General features: G+C 38.9%; 1 protein-coding gene across 1 annotated transcript in view; it reads left to right on the top strand.

Annotated features, from left to right (window-relative positions):
- disc1 (DISC1 scaffold protein) overlaps nt 1–18845 on the top strand; it is a 54093-nt gene continuing 35248 nt past the window's right edge. Inside the window, exons 1-7 of the mRNA XM_059359185.1 lie at nt 1–79; nt 4876–5798; nt 8955–9024; nt 11235–11391; nt 13139–13235; nt 13599–13831; nt 17978–18032. Coding sequence (XP_059215168.1) covers nt 10–79; nt 4876–5798; nt 8955–9024; nt 11235–11391; nt 13139–13235; nt 13599–13831; nt 17978–18032 — 1605 coding nt within the window. The 5' untranslated portion in view covers nt 1–9. The remainder of the gene's footprint in view (nt 80–4875; nt 5799–8954; nt 9025–11234; nt 11392–13138; nt 13236–13598; nt 13832–17977; nt 18033–18845) is intronic.

Below are 18845 nucleotides of genomic sequence, written 5' to 3'. Positions count from 1 at the left end.
AATGGGAAGATGTTTGCTGGACTGATGGGGCTGGGGAGTCACAGTAACTCTTTGCTTCACCGCTGCGATGTCGTGGAAGGTAAGATCCATCTTTATAAAACTATAAACTGCTGTTTCTAACAATCATAGGGAGATTATTCTGCAGAAGGGGCTAGGACAAATGCTGGGCTGAGTTCTCATCAGAAGCTTCACGTTACTTTAAAATGATATACACACGCGTAGTATGGAAAGACCTGCTGTTTGCACTGAGTCTTAGTGTCACATAAACAGTGTCTGAGGTTTTTTTGAGTCCTGCGGCTGGTTCTCCACACTGAACTGTCTTTGCATCATTCAGGTCACAGAGGTCAAAGGCTCTCTACCAGTCAATGATGAGTGCAAAGTGACTAAATACCTGTGGAAGATATTTTCCCTTCTGAATATGTTCACAACGTGAAGACATCTAATGGCACACCATTGAAAATGATCTATATGGCGTAGCTTGAATATTTTGCATACAGAATTGTGACACATTTGTGTTCCCGCTAGGCTGCTCATAAGTACATGTTTACAGCCTTTTTATTCAAATCTGGACAAACGTAAACCCTTTATAGCCAGATTAATGTTCTAGCAGGTTTCTTTACAGTTTTAGTTTAAAATCTTACAAAAGTAACAAGGTGCACAAATATTCTTATGTTAAGGAATTCCCAATGAAAACAGCTGGTAAGATCACTGTCATTTATTAAATACTGAGTAACAACCTATTGAATGAGTGTTAAAATTCAGCATTCAGAAGCAGATCAGCCCTATGTTCCCACAGCACCTGTCATTATTTATAACTCAAATGAAGGCCCTGTATTTCCTCTGGGTTAGGGTTAAGATCTGAAGAACTTTTTGAGGCAGACAGACATTGGTGAAACTATAACCTTACTGGGACAGGTAGTGATCACAGGGAACATAGGGCTGAGGGAACATAAGGTCAAGAGAACATAGGGTCAAGAAAACACAGGGCAGAGGGAACATAGGGCTGGAGGAACATACACGGTTGCTCAAGTCGGAATAAAACATATATTTTTTACCTCTTTCCATGAAATGATTGTGAAATTGTGATTTATTCTTGACAGATAACGTGTATGTCTTCTCAAGCTTTATTAATCAATCTCATCCAAATATATCACAATGAAAATGAAACCACAATTAACACAGGATTGTGTCTGGAAAGAAGATTATTACAACAACAACCGTGTATATGGGTTAAGGTAAAATAAGGTATAGGAAACATGGGACTATCTCAAGTGATAATTACTTATTTAGTATAATGGATGCTGGTGTCAAAATGTCTCTTAGTTGCACAATGTCGGCATTTAACTGCACTATTAACAAATAAATAGTATTTTAGGTCTGTGGGGTCTATTCATTTTCACAATATAAATCTATCGCTGCTGTATCTTCACGCCACTCAGCTCAACCACATCCCGCTGCTTTATGATCCTTGTGCGACCATACAGGAAGCGTGGAGCTGTTTTCTTATTAAAAGTCTCACCAGAGCAGAGCAGAGATGCAAATATGGATCATCACACATTATAGCCCAGTTTCCTGTCAGCCGTTGTAGGCTGTTTTTCCAGATATATAGACGGATTCTTTCTGAGGTCATGATTTGTCATATTTATGGTCCGAAGACTTTCACTTCCCCTTTTCTCTCGCTGTGGCCGGTCACAAGTGGTGAGGTGCTGCACATCTGCCGAGCAGTGCTGCTTCTCAGGAGGCTGCTGACATGCAGAACTACCACTGTGTGTGTGTGTGTGTCTGAGGAGCTTGTTCCTCAAACGTTTGTGTTTTTATGAGATCCTCTGCATTCCTGTGCTCTTTGGCCCAAGCACTTTCAGCAACCAATGGGATGCGGTGTTTAACCGAAGGGCTCTGAGGAGGGCCTGTTTAACCTCCAAAGGTAAATAATCTGGCCTCTTCTGACTGAGACGCTTCATTTTCCCACACTTTGTGCAGATTGGTTGTCCAACATTCACAACAAGGTGAAATGTTATTGTTGCAGTTGGATCATTCAGCCATCAGTGTTGAACCAATACACATCTCCTTTTGCTTTTTTAGCCGTTTCTGCCGGAATTCCTGGCAAACAATTTTAGCACAAAGCCTGGCAGGAAGCAGCAGCAAACCTCTGAAGGGCTTCAACTGAGACCTAGATGCCCCCCATAACACACACAGACACACACACACAGACACACACACACACACACACACACACACACACACACACACACAGACACACACACACAATGGGCCCTGAGGCATTTCCTTCCCCTTTACTGAGAAGAGCTGTGTCTGTGTAATCCAAGCATGACGAGGATACAGTAACACTTTCTTTCAACAAGTCCTTTCCCCTCTCAGCTCCTGAGCTCTTTGACTCTCTGGAGTGGGCTCTATGTAATATCTTGACCACACCAGATGGTGGACGGTTGTGTTTGGTATACCTACCGAGAGTGTTGGGTTTCTTAAATTGGTTATGGAACAGTGGCCACGTCTGCAGAGAAACACTAATGGAGCTGTATGTAACTTGAGCGTGAGTGCGGTGGTCCCAGTGGACAGAAGACTCTACATACAGACTGGGTACAATGGGAACACCCCTATGTTACTTTCACTACCACTCTTGGCGTCCAACCCCCTTAAGTGCTGTTTTTGTGTGTGTCTCTTCCTCTCCAGTCACATGGGAGGCTTTAGGGGTGACATCACTGGAGGTTGGGGAGGGGGGGTTGAGCACTGTGAACACTGTGCTCCCATTGTAGGAATAAAAGTCATAGTAATATGAATACAATATATGTCATTAAGCTAAAAAAAGTGTAGCAGGGATTTACTATGATAGTAGTATGAATGCCTCCAGTGTTTTCAGTACAAAAGTCTATGTGTCTGTGTGTCTGTGTGTGTGTGTGTGTGTGTGTGTGTGTGTAAGTGGGAAGAGAAAGTTGAGAGCCAGAAGTGAAAGAGAGCGGTGCAGCTGTACACAAAGGAGCTGTTGATTCCCAACATTTCAGCCTGTCTCCCTCTATGAATCCTACACATTATATGTATTACGCATGTGGAGCTGCAGCAGGTGTCCAGCTCCGGACACAAACTGGTCTTTATTATTCTGCACCACTTTCACACCCAATACTGTGTTTACATTGATGTTTTATCACTTTTTAATGCTCGGGTTGGCCATGTCTGTCTGCAATACTATCTATCTTATACCACACTGCAGAATTACTCCATTACAAGTAAAAGTCCTGCATACAAAATTACTTAAGTGAATTAAGTGAAACTTAAGTGCCCAAAAAGTTCAATATTTGCCTGTAGGCACATAAAATGGAAATACTAATGTACTTCAGAATTGTACTTAAGTGAGTAAATGTACTTTCATTACATTCCACCACTGGATATATACATACATATATATATACTAACATTTCATTCATCCAGGAATAATATTAGGGAAATTTATTTGCTTGATCAGTTTTTTACTTTCTTCTCTTATCACTAACAGCCATCATGTTCTTAAAGGGGAACTATTATGCCTTTCCTTATTTTCTGTCATACAAACATATTAAACATGGGGCTGCACAGTGATGTAGTGGTCACAGGTTCAAATCCAGTTGTGGGTCACTCTTGCCTCACAGCAAGAGGGTCACCAGTTCGATTCCAACCTGCAGCTTTTCTGTGTGGAGTTTGCATGTTCTCCTGTGTCAGTGTGGGTTCTCCTCCAGCTTCCTCCCACAGTCCAAAGACATGCAGCTCAGATGACTCTTATTATGAATGAGAACGTGAATGGTGGGTGTACTACTCTGCCTCTGATTTGCTTACCCTGGTGTTCTTACCCCAGCCTGTGTCAGACAGAGGATTAAAAAGAGGTCATGGCACTATGAGAAAAACAAAAACATGTTCTAGTAAAACCCCAAAAATACAAATATGGACATAATGTGTCCCCTTTAAAGCTGCACTAATCAATACTCAAACAAATTAATAATGGATGAATTGATTGAATCTACACAATAGGAGTAGCTAGTCACAAACTCAGAGAAACAAACAGAGACTTATCATCAGATTCAGCAGCTTTACTATTTGGGTTGATTCTCACTTGCCACAGCTCCAGCTGTGGCAAGCAGCTGTTTTTGTGTGTGCAAAAAATCCCCCTAATTTCTCTGCACGAAATAGCAGACAGACAAAGTTGGTAACTAGTTGCTGCAGCTTCAAATACATGCTAATGTTGCTCTGTATCTGCTAGATGTGTCTGCATTTGTTTGCTAACAGTTAACCATGTCAACTTCATGTGGTGTTTTGCTGACTCAACTGGCAAAACATGTAATAATGCTGCTTAAAAAAGATTTGTTGAACCTGTATTAAACATGTCACTGTCATGTAGTGCTTCACAAAAATAGAAATTGCTTTCTAAATGAATATTTCCAACTTAAATCTTAACAGCCCTGCTGGTATTAGAGCAATATTTTTTGTTCCAGATTCATTCAGCTTTGAACCAATTCAAATGTAACTCGAGGAAATATCTTTCCTGTAGTCCACTCCTCCGTTGAGAGGCGTGTCTTAACTCAAAATGACTGTGTGGCTTTGGTATTTCCCAACAGCTGGAGCAGAACTCTGGGAAATGTCACACAGCTGCCCAAGTTGTTTTTCATTCAGTTAGCTCTGCTAGCTTTAAGAGCAAAGGGGTGGGAAAAGCCACTTTCAGCATACTAACAAGACAGAGTTTTACATTCTTGTGTAATTGGCACATTTAGCATCACATTTCCTTAATGAACTACATTATAGCACTGTTAATCCTGCCAGTCCTATGAGCTCACTCTTTATCTGCCTCATGACCGTGTTGTCCAGCTTAATGGTTAATCTCTGCATCGACAGGTGGCAGAGCATCAGGGACAGCTGGCAGCTCGACACGTAAGAGGCTCCACCGAAGACCAGGGTACATGAGAGAACAGTCCAGACTCCAGAGCACTTCTCATGAGCAGGAGGAGGAGGAGGAGGAGGAGGAGGAGGAAGGGAGGCCCTCTTGCATTAGGAATGGAAAATCTGGACGTCACACTGACATAACTGAGGGAACTCAGAGGATGAGTCTTACATCTGCTGTCAAAGCGTCTGCAATGAATCAGCAGAAGCCTGATAAACTCACATGTAGCTCCTGGAAGAGTATTTCCATCTCTGTTACCCACCCGATCCCTCATGTGGACTACAGTGCCCTGAATGGTACATCCATCCACCGGGCTCCGTCCTCTCCACCCCAGAATGAACTCAGGTTAAGCCCAAGCCCAGCCCGCCGGCCCCCACCAGAGGACACCTTTAACTCCAGCTTCAGTTTCATCCAGCAGTCTCTCAACTCCAGCCAGAGGACAGACACATCCACTGCCACGCCATCCCGGGAACCAGAACCACTAAATCAGTCCCTTAAAGCACCTAATTCGCCTCAAACAAAACCAGCCACCTTATCTATTGAGCACAATGTCTTAAAACAGTCAACTCCTGTCCAATCACTGCCGTCCTCCAGCCAGGTGGAGAGAGAGGAGCTGTCATTGGGTGGGAGGTTTTGGCAGGACTGTCAGTGGGATGACAGGGAGGTTACACCCGACCTGCCTGACTGTGACTCCCAATCTCTGGACATAGAGCTCACCTCGTCACTATCTGTGGACTCAGACACCGCCTCCGCCTCTTCTGTCACCTCCGGATACGAGAGCGCCACGCCCGCCTCCGACCAAGGCTGGGACAACCTGGTGAAGAAGTACGAGGGCGTGCTGCAAGACTGCCTCCAAAACAACCGCACTCACACTAAGGTGGGCATGACTGACTCCTTACTGTTCTCACAATCACTTTGTGTTTCATATTTTTATTGATGTGTATACAAAAAAACCAAAACAGGGACATACCTACAGTACAGGCCAAAAGTTTGGACACACCCATCTCATTCAATGCGTTTTTCTTTATTTTCATGACTATTTACATTGTAGATTCTCACTGAAGGCATCAAAACTATGAATGAACACATATGGAATTATGTACTTAACAAAAAAAGTGTGAAATAACTGAAAACATGTCTTGTATTTTCGATTCCTCAAAGTAACCACCCTTTGCTTACTAGAATATAAGACATGTTTTCAGTTATTTAACACTTTTTTGTTAAGTACATAATTCCACATGTGTTCATTAATAGTTTTGATGAATTTACAATATCAATAGTCATGGAAAATAAAGGAAAAACATTGAATGAGAAGGTGTGTCCAAACTTTTGGCCTGTACTGTACATCAGGGTACATTGGTGTCGACATTAAACATCTTGTACACGTCCTTAGATTTAAATTGTATGATTTTAAGAACAAACAACAGTCACAAAAAACTAAACCAAATACACTATACAGTCTTTAGATATTTAGACATAGTCTGTATAAAATGAATAAACTGACCACATAAACATAACAGATAAAATACATAAATAATAATAAAAGAGAGAGGGGAAAGAGGAGGAAGTAAAAAAAGAAAAAAAAAGAAATAATAATCTCACAATCACTTTAATTAAGTCAATTCAAAGACCAGGTTTAGCACCAAGACTCAGATGAAAGCAAATCAAGATATTCTTATTAAAGAAATAGTTTGACATATTAGGAAAAATGTTTGCTTTCCAGCCAAGAGTTAGATGAGAAGATTGATACCACTCTTTTTAGCATATGTGGTCTCTCACAAGAGCAAACTAGGAAAATAGTGTGTATGCTTTTGTGAGGGTAAACGCATAACTTTTGGAGCATATAAACAAAATGTAGCTCCACCTGCTAATTGCTATCTGCAGCTCTACACTATAATTTATGCTTCAACATACAGCTTCTTATAATAACTTTTATCGCAATAGCTGTATTTATATAGCACCTTTTAAAAACAGCAGCTTACAAAGTGCTTTGATAAAAGACAGAGCAGGAACAATCACAAGTCATTCTCAAATACACAGAAAATAAAAGCTAAAAGGAGAAGGAGTAAGGCAACCAAATGCATGAGTGAGTTTTACCATCTCAGCTTGTATGCTTCACCCTTTTGTTGCTTTTACACATGAAATCATGGTCAATATAATTTGTCCTTTTTAAAAAGAATTTGCAAAAAAACCCCTCTTTAATATCAAAGGGAAAACAGATTTTTACAAAATAGTATCAATTAATTAGAAATATATAAGTTAATATAAATGATTGCATAAGTATACCCTTTAAAGCAGGGGTGTCAAACTCAAATACACAATGGGCCAAACTTTAAAACTTGAATAAAATTGCGGGCCAACATTGAACAAATAAACCTTTTAATATATACCAAACATGTTTTGCTTTAACATTAAATATGGAACCAGCAACGCTTATAAACATACAATACATAACAAAATAGTGCAGACATGCAAAATCAAATTTCATATAATTTATTAAATAAAAATTAAATAAAAATCGTATGCCTCTTTTCTATTTGCATCCTTCTGATTTAAATATCAAAATAAAGTTTTTCAACAGGTTAATACATTTAAAAATAAAATAACAATAATAAATCTAGTATTAGCCGTAAATGCGCCGTATAATACCGGCGGGTCAGCTTTTATAGTACAATGATAATATAATAATTTGATATTGGCCAGAGTTTGACACCCCTGCTTTAAAGTAACTGACCTAATTCAACAGAGTTCCAGCTAGTTGATGCCAGCAGTGTCACAGTAAGTGAAATGGAGATCACCTGATGTGTGTCAAGTCATCGTAGTATAAAAACATCTGTGCCAGTCTCTGGTTCATCACTATTCCTGCTACAACTGCAACATGAAGACAAAAGAACACTCCTAACAACTCAGATTGTGAGGACAGCCAGCTCTAGGCAGATTTAAACAAGTGCCATACTGCTCCCATTTCTTAATGATGGTTTAACTGAACTCTGTGGGATGTCCAGTGAGATGGACATTTTTTTGTAGCCATATCCTGACTTCTACGTTTCAATGATCTTTTCTCTGAGTTGCTAGGAGTGTTCTTTTGTCTTCATGGTACAATTGTAGCAGGAATAGTGATGATGATTTTTTTTGCAAATTCTTTTTAAAAAGGCCAAATTATATTGATCATGATTTCATGTGTAAAAGCAACATGGTGATGAAACATCCAAGGGGTATGAATACTTTTGCAAGCCACTTTATTTAGAAGATGTAAAACTAACCAAGAAACAAACAAGGATGGAGAAAAAAAAAATAATAATATATAAGTCACTTTGGATAAAAGCGTCTAAATGACTAAATGTAAATGTTATGTAACTATATACAGTACAGGCCAAAAGTTTGGACACACCTTCTCATTCAATGAGTTTTTCTTTATTTTCATGACTATTTACATTGTAGATTCTCACTGAAGGCATCAAAACTATGTATGAACACATATGGAATTATGTACTTAACAAAAAAAGTGTGAAATAACTGAAAACATGTCTTGTATTTTAGATTCCTCAAAGTAACCACCCTTTGCTTACTAGAATATAAGACATGTTTTCAGTTATTTCACACTTTTTTGTTAGTACATAATTCCACATGTGTTCATTAATAGTTTTGATGAATTTACAATGTCAATAGTCATGAAAATAAAGGAAACGCATTGAATGAGAAGGTGTGTCCAAACTTTTGGCCTGTACTGTATATATATATATATATATATATATATATATATATATATATATTTATATATACAAATTTAAAAACATGTAATTCGGTTGATCAGTCTTTCTGATGAGTTGCAGTCTGAATAGCAATACTTAGCAATGATGATTTAAACTGTAAACTTTAAACATACCCAGTCTGCAACTTGCTGACCAGTGTCACTTTGACATGATGGTCATTGCACCCACACGTTTTTTCCCCCTGCCTGTGGCAAGAGCATTACCCTCTGGACTGTTGTATGATCTGTTCTGTCTTCTGTCTATTGTGTCTCCTTTCTCAGATTGAGTCCATGATGTTGAAGCTACAGAGGCTCCAGCAGAAAGCCATTTTGGATGATGACTATGATGCAGGTGAACTAAGTCTTTGAATGAGCTGTTGCTTTAATAAGTAGGTCAGCTACTGCATACAGTAGCTACACTGTAAAAATGTTTGTAGAAATAACAGTAAAACACTGTCAAATACATCAGAAATGGGGTGTAAAATGAAAAATTGTGTAGCACTGTATTAGACACTTTTAACTGCCGTTAATCAAAGAATGGCACCAAACTTTTTCCTTTTTTCTGTCATAAACTGGAAGAAACACCGTTTTGCTGTTAAAATATAACATTTTCATGTAAAGTTAATAGAGAAATACCATGATGTGTTTATGAATGACACAATTACCATAAAAATAGCAGGAATATTCAGTCTAGATGACAGTTTTTGCTGATTTTTACATTTAAATTTACAGCCGAAAACCATTCACTTTATTTATTACGGTGAAGTTCTGGCAACCGGAGCTGCCGGTATTTTACCGTAAATTAAACAGATTATTTTTTACAGTGTATGGATGGGTTGGAGTGAGTTCGACTGGGAATAACTTGAATTTCTGGTCTCTCTTTTGATATCTTTACCCATGTTTTTTATTTAATTATTTTATCCTCCTCAAGAATATTTTTGTTGAATTCTCCATTTGATTCAGTGTAACCTGTTCGGTCAGGAAACAGACATTTATCAAATGAGGGAAGATATGGCTTGTCCCCCAGTTGCCTTTATTTGATTTTTTTCTAACTGAATTAGTTGTGGATCATGCTGAGATGTTTGATAAAGCATGTGAGGCTGCACGTTAATTGGAGCTGAAGAAATGGTTTGTTGTTGACTGACTGACATACATTTCAGATCGTAGTTACTAGAGAGTTTAGTGAAGATAAATATAAATAATATCATTTCTCTTGCTCTGATTGATAGTTTCAAAGCTCATACTGACTTTAATAGCAGTGTTTTTTTCTGTATCATAAGATAAAGGACTGAACAGTGTCTGTCCGGACATGTTGGTGCTCGCCACTCAGATCAACCGGCCAAGTTAAACTAAAAACTGGACATTGTGAAACTACTGAAAGTCTCACAGAGGGCAGGCAAAGCTGTAGCAAAATCCACATTTATTTACTAGAAAAACCCGGGGCTCTCAGCGCTCTGTGAACACTAACTCATGTTTTTGCCATTCAGGTTTATCTTTTAATGATTTGACTTTGAAGCCTTCATGGGAAAGAACCAGCAAGTCCTCAAATTTACACATTTAATCTGGACTTTATTTTGAATCTGTCTCAAGAAGAAACTGAATATTTTTCTAGCTAGCCTGAGGACAGTTGATCTTCAAACGAGTGCTGCATTCTGACCCATTTATAGGACCTTGTGACAGAAATAAATACCAACATCTGCTGTATTTAGGTCAGTGTGTCTTGTCGGGCTTTCTGTTTGCCTTTTGATATTGTACATCACACGCTGCCATGGAAATTCTTTTTCCTTCACTGTTAACTTCTGTTTTTGTTTTATTTGTCAGCAGCTTTCCATAAAATGTTATTAAAAAGAAATGTTAATTGGATTTTGTTGCAGAACATCTAGATGTTACAGTTAAAAGGTTATCATTTTATCACCATGGTGTTTACAGGGTCAACAAAGATTTTTTAAGCTTTAAATGATAGGAATTATGTGTTCTTGGAAACTGCATGCTGAGAATTGTTCAGTATCGGCAGAAGTTTCCTCTCTCTAATTGTGTTCTAGTTAACGTATAATTTGGTAATTGAATAAGGAGTGATGTGTGTGCGGTGAATGTAGGTTATGACCTAGAGTCTAATCTGATTTCTGCACAGTCACAACAAGTTTCTACCTTGATTTCTGACTTGAACTTCCTGACTTATTGATAATAACATAGATGGACTACTGAATGGGCCTTCAACTATAAAATGTCACACAAAGAGGGAAATGTACCGACCAGGAAGAGACTCAAACAAAAACAGACTAAAAAAGAAACTACAAAGAGATGAAAAACTGCTGCAAAGTAATATGAAGAGACCACAAATTGACTTACAATGACTATAAATAGGGGTAAAACTCAAAGAAACACAAAGCAACTACAAAGACACTCAAAATGACTGCAAAGAGACACAAAGACACTCGAAACTACTATAAAGAAAATGACAAATAGACACAGAATAACTACAAATCAGCCCATGGCTAATAACTGAACTCTTTTGCAAATGTTGCTGCGTGTTATTCAGTATGTGCGTGTTTGTGTTTTCAGCTGAGCGTTTTGGGAAAAAGCTGGAGGAGCTGTGCAGAGAGCGAGGCGCTCTGAAGCTGGGTTTACCCTCCACACAGCCCAGCGTGGCTCTGTTCCTCCAGCGGCTCACACAGGTGGTGCACAGCGCCCTCCAGAGGGCAGACTACAGCCAGTGCAGGTCAGTCACACAACAATGGCACAACAAGGACTCCACGATAGTCTATGGCAGCGGTTCTCAACCTTTTTGAGTCGCGACCCCCAATTTAACATGTACAGTACAGGCCAAAAGTTTGGACACACCTTCTCATTCAATGCGTTTCCTTTATTTTCATGACTATTTACATTGTAGATTCATCAAAACTATTAATGAACACATGTGGAATTATGTACTTAACAAAAAAGTGTGAAATAACTGAAAACATGTCTTATATTCTAGTAAGCAAAGGGTGGCTACTTTGAGGAATCTAAAATACAAGACATGTTTTCAGTTATTTCACACTTTTTTTGTTAAGTACATAATTCCATATGTGTTCATTCATAGTTTTGATGCCTTCAGTGAGAATCTACAATGTAAATAGTCATGAAAATAAAGAAAAACGCATTGAATGAGAAGGTGTGTGTCCAAACTTTTGGCCTGTACTGTATGTTGTCCGCGGCCCCAGTCATTGCTCCATTTTTCCAGCATCAGTTATAGCTAGCTGCTAGCAAACAGCAGCTGCAGTAAAGCAACAACACAACAGTTTTTTTTCTTCTTTTTGTTTGTTTATTTTTTCCACTCTGCTCACTGAACAGAATCTCACAGTTCAGATCATACAAACTCAGCTGATACGACTCATTTTGGACAAATAATGAAGCATACAACAACTAAAACATCTCCCTATCCGAAGTTATGTGATTGAATATTAATTTTGTGCATTTATATTTGTATTTAATTGTATTTAATTGTTTATGTTAACTGTGTTTTAAATGTTGTAACTTGTCACTTTTTATGCTGCTTTCTTGGCCATCTCAACGAGACTTTTTACCTGGTTAAATAAAGGATATATACATATAAAAAATTTTTTCGAAATGATTTGGCGACCCCCAGAAATCATCTCGCGACCCCAATTGGGGTCGGGACCCCAAGGTTGAGAATGACTGGTCTATGGTATAGAAAATATTATAGTACACAGTTTGATGTAGCCTTTTTTTTTACACATCCAATTTTAAATGCATTTCAATACATACACACTCACACATGGAAGGAAAGTGTTTCATTCTTATTTTGAATAATATACTATAACAAATGTTTAAATATATATGATACATAAAATAAAACTAAGCCCTAGTGGTTCGTAGTATTGAAGTTGACAGGCTGTTCAGCTCTTGGTGAAATTTGAGTTTTGACAGCTTTATGTGGTGAGATTGAGTTTATAAACTCTGCCCTGTGATCTTGATTGTGCTCGACCTTCCATTATAACTTAGTAGGACAGAGTGGTTAGGGAGGGACGTCAAAAATAGCTCTTCTAACAGGAAGGAAATCAGGTGGGGCCTCTCTAGAGGGCATCCTGAACAAATGTAACCCCAAAGCTCATGCTGCGATGCTGTGTTACTGTGTTTTCCACACATACTGGCATCTAAGAGCTTTTAAAATGCTAAAAAAAAAGGAAAGAATGCTCCCCAATGACTTAAGGTTATAGAGTAAGTCCTTCCATTTGAGTGAGAAAAGCCGAAAGAATTTCAGTTCAAACAAGCTTTAGTGGTAATAGTACGTTAAGTATTAATGTCCCAGTACAAAGTTCACATGTACTGCCCTCTTTAACTCACTTTAAATAAACCAAAAAGGTCTCTGAAATGTGAATGAAAAATTAGAAAAGCCACGATAAAAACCATCCATGCTGAAGCATTTGTAGTTTGTTTGACTGTCTTTTTGTGGTTGTTGTCAGGGAGGGTGCTGAGGCTGATGCAGGGGAACGGCCCGACTCATTGCAGGCTCCACTGCATCGAAGAGATCGTCTGATTCAAGAGAAACGGCTGGTAGAGGTAAATTCAGCTCATTTCTGGCAATATGATACTGACAAATTATAATATATAATTTATTATAATTTATAGAAAGACTGAAAGTTGTGCTCATATTTGCAGCTCTCTTGTCCAAGCTCCATTCCATAAATAGTTACATTTTATTCTGTTTTACGTTAAATACTTGAATATAGTCTTAAATATAATGGTTTGGATGATTAACGTATTATATTTCATTTATTAGATTAGGACCTTGATTAGCTTAATCAAAACGGGATATTTTTCCGACCCCGAATACTATAAGAGGAATATCCATGTCCAACACACACAGAGAATAGATCTATAACTAAAAACGAGAGCATAAGGATGATAATAAATCCTGTGCAGGAGGAGATATCGGAGCTGCAGCGGCGGCTGACGGAGCTGAAGGACCGCAGTCGATGCCTGGAGCAGGAGATCCAGCAGGAGGAGCAGCGGATGGAGGCCGAGGAGCTGGAGGGCTCCGTGCTGAGGAGCTGCACCATGGCCCAGCTCCGCGACATGAGCCGGACCCTGCAGGACCTCGTCACTTCTGAAAATCGCACACAGATCTCTGTCTCTCCTTCACCGTCCTTGCTCAGGTCAGTTGCACAAACTGTGCATTCAGAATATTTCTGTTTCTTCTAGCGCCAAATCATTTAGTGGTAAAATGCACACATGTACCATCTGAAAAGAATGTTTTTTCATATGAAATATGTTTGGCTTTTGCTGTCCAGAATGTGAATGGGCATTGAACAAAAAATATGCGGAAAAATGTGGAAAATGTAGATATCAAATTGCCTTGTGCAGAACCATATTCACACTTTATACATTTGCATTTTACATATTTTTATAATGTTTTTTTCTGATTGGTTGAGCTTGACTGTTGCAGAACTGTCAAACTGTGAAAATAATTTGCTGACTGGGCTGTCACATGCATTGCCTCTACTCGAAGGTGATACTGTCTGCATGTTTGACTTCTCGTATAATTTATCATTTTAATTGACATCATTAATATTTGACAGTATTTATGCATTTATACATATACAATTTGGATCATATGAGACACAGAAGATAAACCTCATACAGTATATGCTCACAGTCCCGGTCAGAGATTTGTTGTCAGCTCCTGCAGTACTGTCAGTCACCAGGTGGGGCTGCTAGAGAGCTGTGAATGTCACCGACACAACAACAATCATCAGTCCATGAATGTTTCCCTCTATCAAGTCACGTATTTTTCTTATCATTAAATTAGCTCGTTTGGAGGAGGATGTGTCGGAGCAGATCCTCTATTTCCACTAAATGTTTGCCTCCCAGCTCCATTCGTCCTCCGACAAACAAAGTGGCGTCCTGAATAAATCTTGCAGCAGGATTGTCATGTCTTGTGCCAAGAAAGTACAACTGAGTTAAAAAGCACACCGTCATCTTTCAAGCCAATTAACATCTCAAATAACAACACAGAACAGCTTGGACAATTAAAGAACGAAATACAGATTTCACATTTAGAAAATGCCTATAACTGCACACACTTTGGGAAGTTTGGGTGGGATGCGATATTTAAGGACATCTTGTGCCTGTGAAAGCTTTTATTATGAGTCTCTTTGAACAAAAGCACCTGCCATATTAGTGTAATGCAATGCAATAATAGTGTAAGACTTGACGAGGGATGATTTGTTTATATCCAGGTCCACAGAGGATGTATCAAGCAGCCACAACTACTTTTTCTTTATTCCTCGCATCCCCCTGTGCCCTCAATCCTCTTCTCTCACACCTGCTTGAACCTGCTTTGAATTTTAATGGTTTTTCTCAGATGCAAATGATTACTTTGCATCACATCCTCTGAAGTTAATAGCTTGCGACGGAGCACCGTGGAAAGCCTCTCTGTCTTGCCACTCGTTAGAAAGACATGTAAATTGTACTTATCGCCTTCTCGATGGCGTGACCCACCATCACAGGCATAATTTGATATCTGACATATTCTCACCCCAACTGGAACGCATTTATTCTCACCACTGATTGAAATTGCGACCCCAGATTGGATATTCAGATGCACATCTCCATGTGGCGTGCTCTGGGTCATCATGATGATTGTGTTGCTTGCAGTTTCCTGTCCAAATAACACAAGATATTTCTTTCTCATATCAAGATTTGTGTGGCTATGTTGCTTATTTTACTGTAGGTACTGGATAAAAAAAGCTGTACTATCCAGAGAAGCTGCATCCCAAAAAAGAAGGGTTCTGTACTGTAACACTGAGACAATGTTTTACTCACCCTCAACATCAGCTTGAATAATATGAAAAGGGCATACTGATTTTTGTGATATGAGACGATTGGGAATATCTCAAGGTGACTGTGCTGTGCATAATGGATTTTATGATCTTTTTTCCCCTGTCTACTAATTGATTTCAATCTCTGTCACAGAATAATGTGACCTTAATGGTTCATCCTGTTTGCATGGTCACATGCACATGTACAGTAACAACATTACCGAAATTATCCTTGATGGCTGATATTATAATTCACACAGTTAAATCTAATGGGCCAGAAAACCATTATTGTAAGAACAATAAAAATGTGAATCAACTAAATCCTGTATGTCCCATATCAATGGCGGACTGAAGCAGTCTGAGGAGCAGGGGAGATAAAACAGGCGCAGACCAAAATGCCTCTGGATTGACCTACCAACGAGCGGTAAAAACATGGCGGCCACAAACTTTCTCTAATAGGGCGCCACAAGAATGAGTTCTTTAACCTGGAAGTAAGTTAGCATGTTAGCGCCCTGGGGTCCATCCTGTCAAAGTCAATGAGGATTTTTAATGGGTTTGTGGTAAGATGCCTGAAATAAGGTCTGTGGTTAACACAAGCTTAAGAGATGGACGGGTTTTGTTGTACCACATAAAATACATTTATTTTTACATGTCTTTAAAAGGCGGTTGCTAACAAGTGGCTAAATGAGACTACAGTGGTTGTCGGGGACATTAAACGTCATCACGCTGGACACGGACGAGAACTCTCTCCCTAGTCCAGCTCACAGCCTCAAGTTGTGTTTTTCAGTGCTCAGAAAACTCTTGGAGATCGTGGATTTGGTTAATAAGAAATGTATTAGGCTTTGGTTTCAATGGTTGTGATGTTCAAGTCATGCAACCGTGGTGTAAGGTTAAGGTTAAGGTTAAATTTTTATTATCTCCAAAGGGAGATTTGGCTTGGGCAAAGGGCATTATTGCTTGATAAAAAAAAAATCACACAACACAACACAAAAGAGTAACATTACATTACATTGACAAGAACCTAAGAAGCATTAACATGGTACTACTTCACAAGAGGAAAAGGGAATTATTGACAGCGTGGTACTTAGTTATCTGTAAGTTAAAGTGCTGAGATGTTTTTTCACATTGCTATATGTTAAATAAAGTGCATGTGCTAAAGTGCTTGAATGTTTATTGCACGTTGCTCTATTGCACAAAGATTACAAGTGCTAAGTGCTAATGTGATCACATTGTGTAGTAGCTATAGCATAATTTTAGCTTTTTACTTGTGGTTGCTGCATTAATGCTTCAACCATTGTAAAAGTGGTGTTCATTTGGGAAGGTTATCCTACTAAACAAAATGTATAAGCATCAGAAACGTGTGTTTGCCACAGAGCTTATTTTCTGCAATGATCCAAAATCCAATGCAAATAGACCCCATGGAGATTCCAAAATTCTGGGTTGGCCTACAAAAATATGTAATTTCATTTGCTCTCGATTTTAGCCAAACAATACACTAAAATGTAATTCTTATAATATTTGAGATGAGGAATAGGCAGTAATGGAATCATGGTTTATATTTGAGTTTTGTGAGTCTGGTGCGTTGAGCTGGACGCCAGTCATTGTGTCAAACCCGCCCCATATCAGATCAGTGGTTGTGATTGGAAGCTTGGAAATCTGTCTGAGTGGGGGGCCATATGAGTTTAAGCTTGGCAGCTTCATCTGGTTCCAAGGCTCATGCACTGCTCTTGTTATCTCACTTGATCACGTTTTCTTCATTATGAGGGTACCCATTAGTGCAATTCATCACATCTTCACCATATCGAGGGCACTTCATCATGTTTTATTTACCAAAGCGGCATCCAACCACAAGTGTTTTTGTTACACTTCTGTCTTTGTATGCATATTACAACACGGTAAAAGATGTTAAGTCGTGAGCTTTTAGTGCTGGAAGACAGATTTTGTCACCTTTGGACAGAGCCAGGTTTGCTGTTTCCGCCTATTTATAGTGTTTATGCTCAGTTTACTGACTCCCTAAAATGTGGTATTTAGGGGTTAACTGTCCCTTTAACAGACAGTTACAGTGTGGAATCAATCTTTTCATCTAACGCTCAGCCAGAAAGCAAAAAAAGCATATTTCCCCAAAATATTTAACTGTTCCTTTAAGTCAATAGTTAGAAAAATGTCATTTTGATATAATTGATTATTCATTTGTTATTCTTTTAAGCAAAAAAAGCCTCAAAATCACTGGTTAAAGTTTTGTCTTCAGTGAATAATAGGTGCCCTTATCAATGGTACAAGATCTTTTACAACACTTCCTCATAAAAATGATAAAAGACTTGATTGCTGAGAAAGCACTGTGTGTTTAGCAGCCAGAAGATTAGATTTAAGATTTAACCTTGTCATTAACATCTATTGATTTCACCTGAAGCCAACAAAGGAAGAAATTACTTTCACCTATACACTGTAATATTTTATTTGTATTTTTTATTTTTTTTGCAGACTCCAGGAGCAGGAGCAGGCATTGAATCTGTCCATCAAGGAAGCCACTGCTAAGGTAAGCCACTGTTCCTCTGACCTGCTTTAGTCCGTCGCAGCTCAGCCTCCCCTCGGCATGCCAACACTGACTGAATGTGTGTGAATACCTAATGAGTAGGAAGTCAAACTAGAAAGCATGTACAGTGTGCTAACGTCAGTGCATTAAATATGCATACTAAGTGTCAGTGTCTGTCTTCATGTGCTTATTTTTATTTGACAAGGCAGTAAACTTCTGTAGTAATGAAAGAGTCTTGTACGAGTTGTCATTTTGAAAAAAATCCTCCTTAAAGATGTGAAGCTTGAAATAGGGAAATATCTGATTTTCTCAGTATTGCTGATAAGAAACAAACAACTGAATTTTAACTTCATCCCAGCTAAGGCCAGTGGATTTCATAGGTGTATGTCTGTGTGAAATATGTGCGTGGCTTTGGTGGGTTTTCTGTTCATGTCAGTGATGTACTCCTGTGTGTGATTGGCTTTTCATGCTTCCCTTTGTATGTGCTGTGTCTCTGGAGTTCCCTCTTGCTTCTCAGGGGTTTGCTTTTCCCTCTCACTGATCTCTATACATAGATCTCTGCAGCTGGAAAAAGACAGAAGCGGCAGAAACCCATAAGAAATGGTGGTTTTAGACACACAGCAGGGGACCGGAGGCGAAAAAAAGCCAAACCTCTTTGCTGTTGCTGTGTCCTTTAGAAAGCCGTCATCAAATGGCTGGTCGATGCTGAAACTGCACCTCAAAGAAACATGAAGGCTTTCCACCAAGAGACACTTTTACCTCAATCACAAGATTGTCCATTGTTGAGGTGAAATGAAAAGTTTTGTTGCTAAATAA

This window comes from Centropristis striata, chromosome 20 (assembly GCF_030273125.1).
Source record: "Centropristis striata isolate RG_2023a ecotype Rhode Island chromosome 20, C.striata_1.0, whole genome shotgun sequence".
In the NCBI taxonomy this organism is placed as follows: Eukaryota; Metazoa; Chordata; class Actinopteri; order Perciformes; family Serranidae; genus Centropristis; species Centropristis striata.
This window is presented reverse-complemented; position numbering and strand designations above follow the sequence as displayed.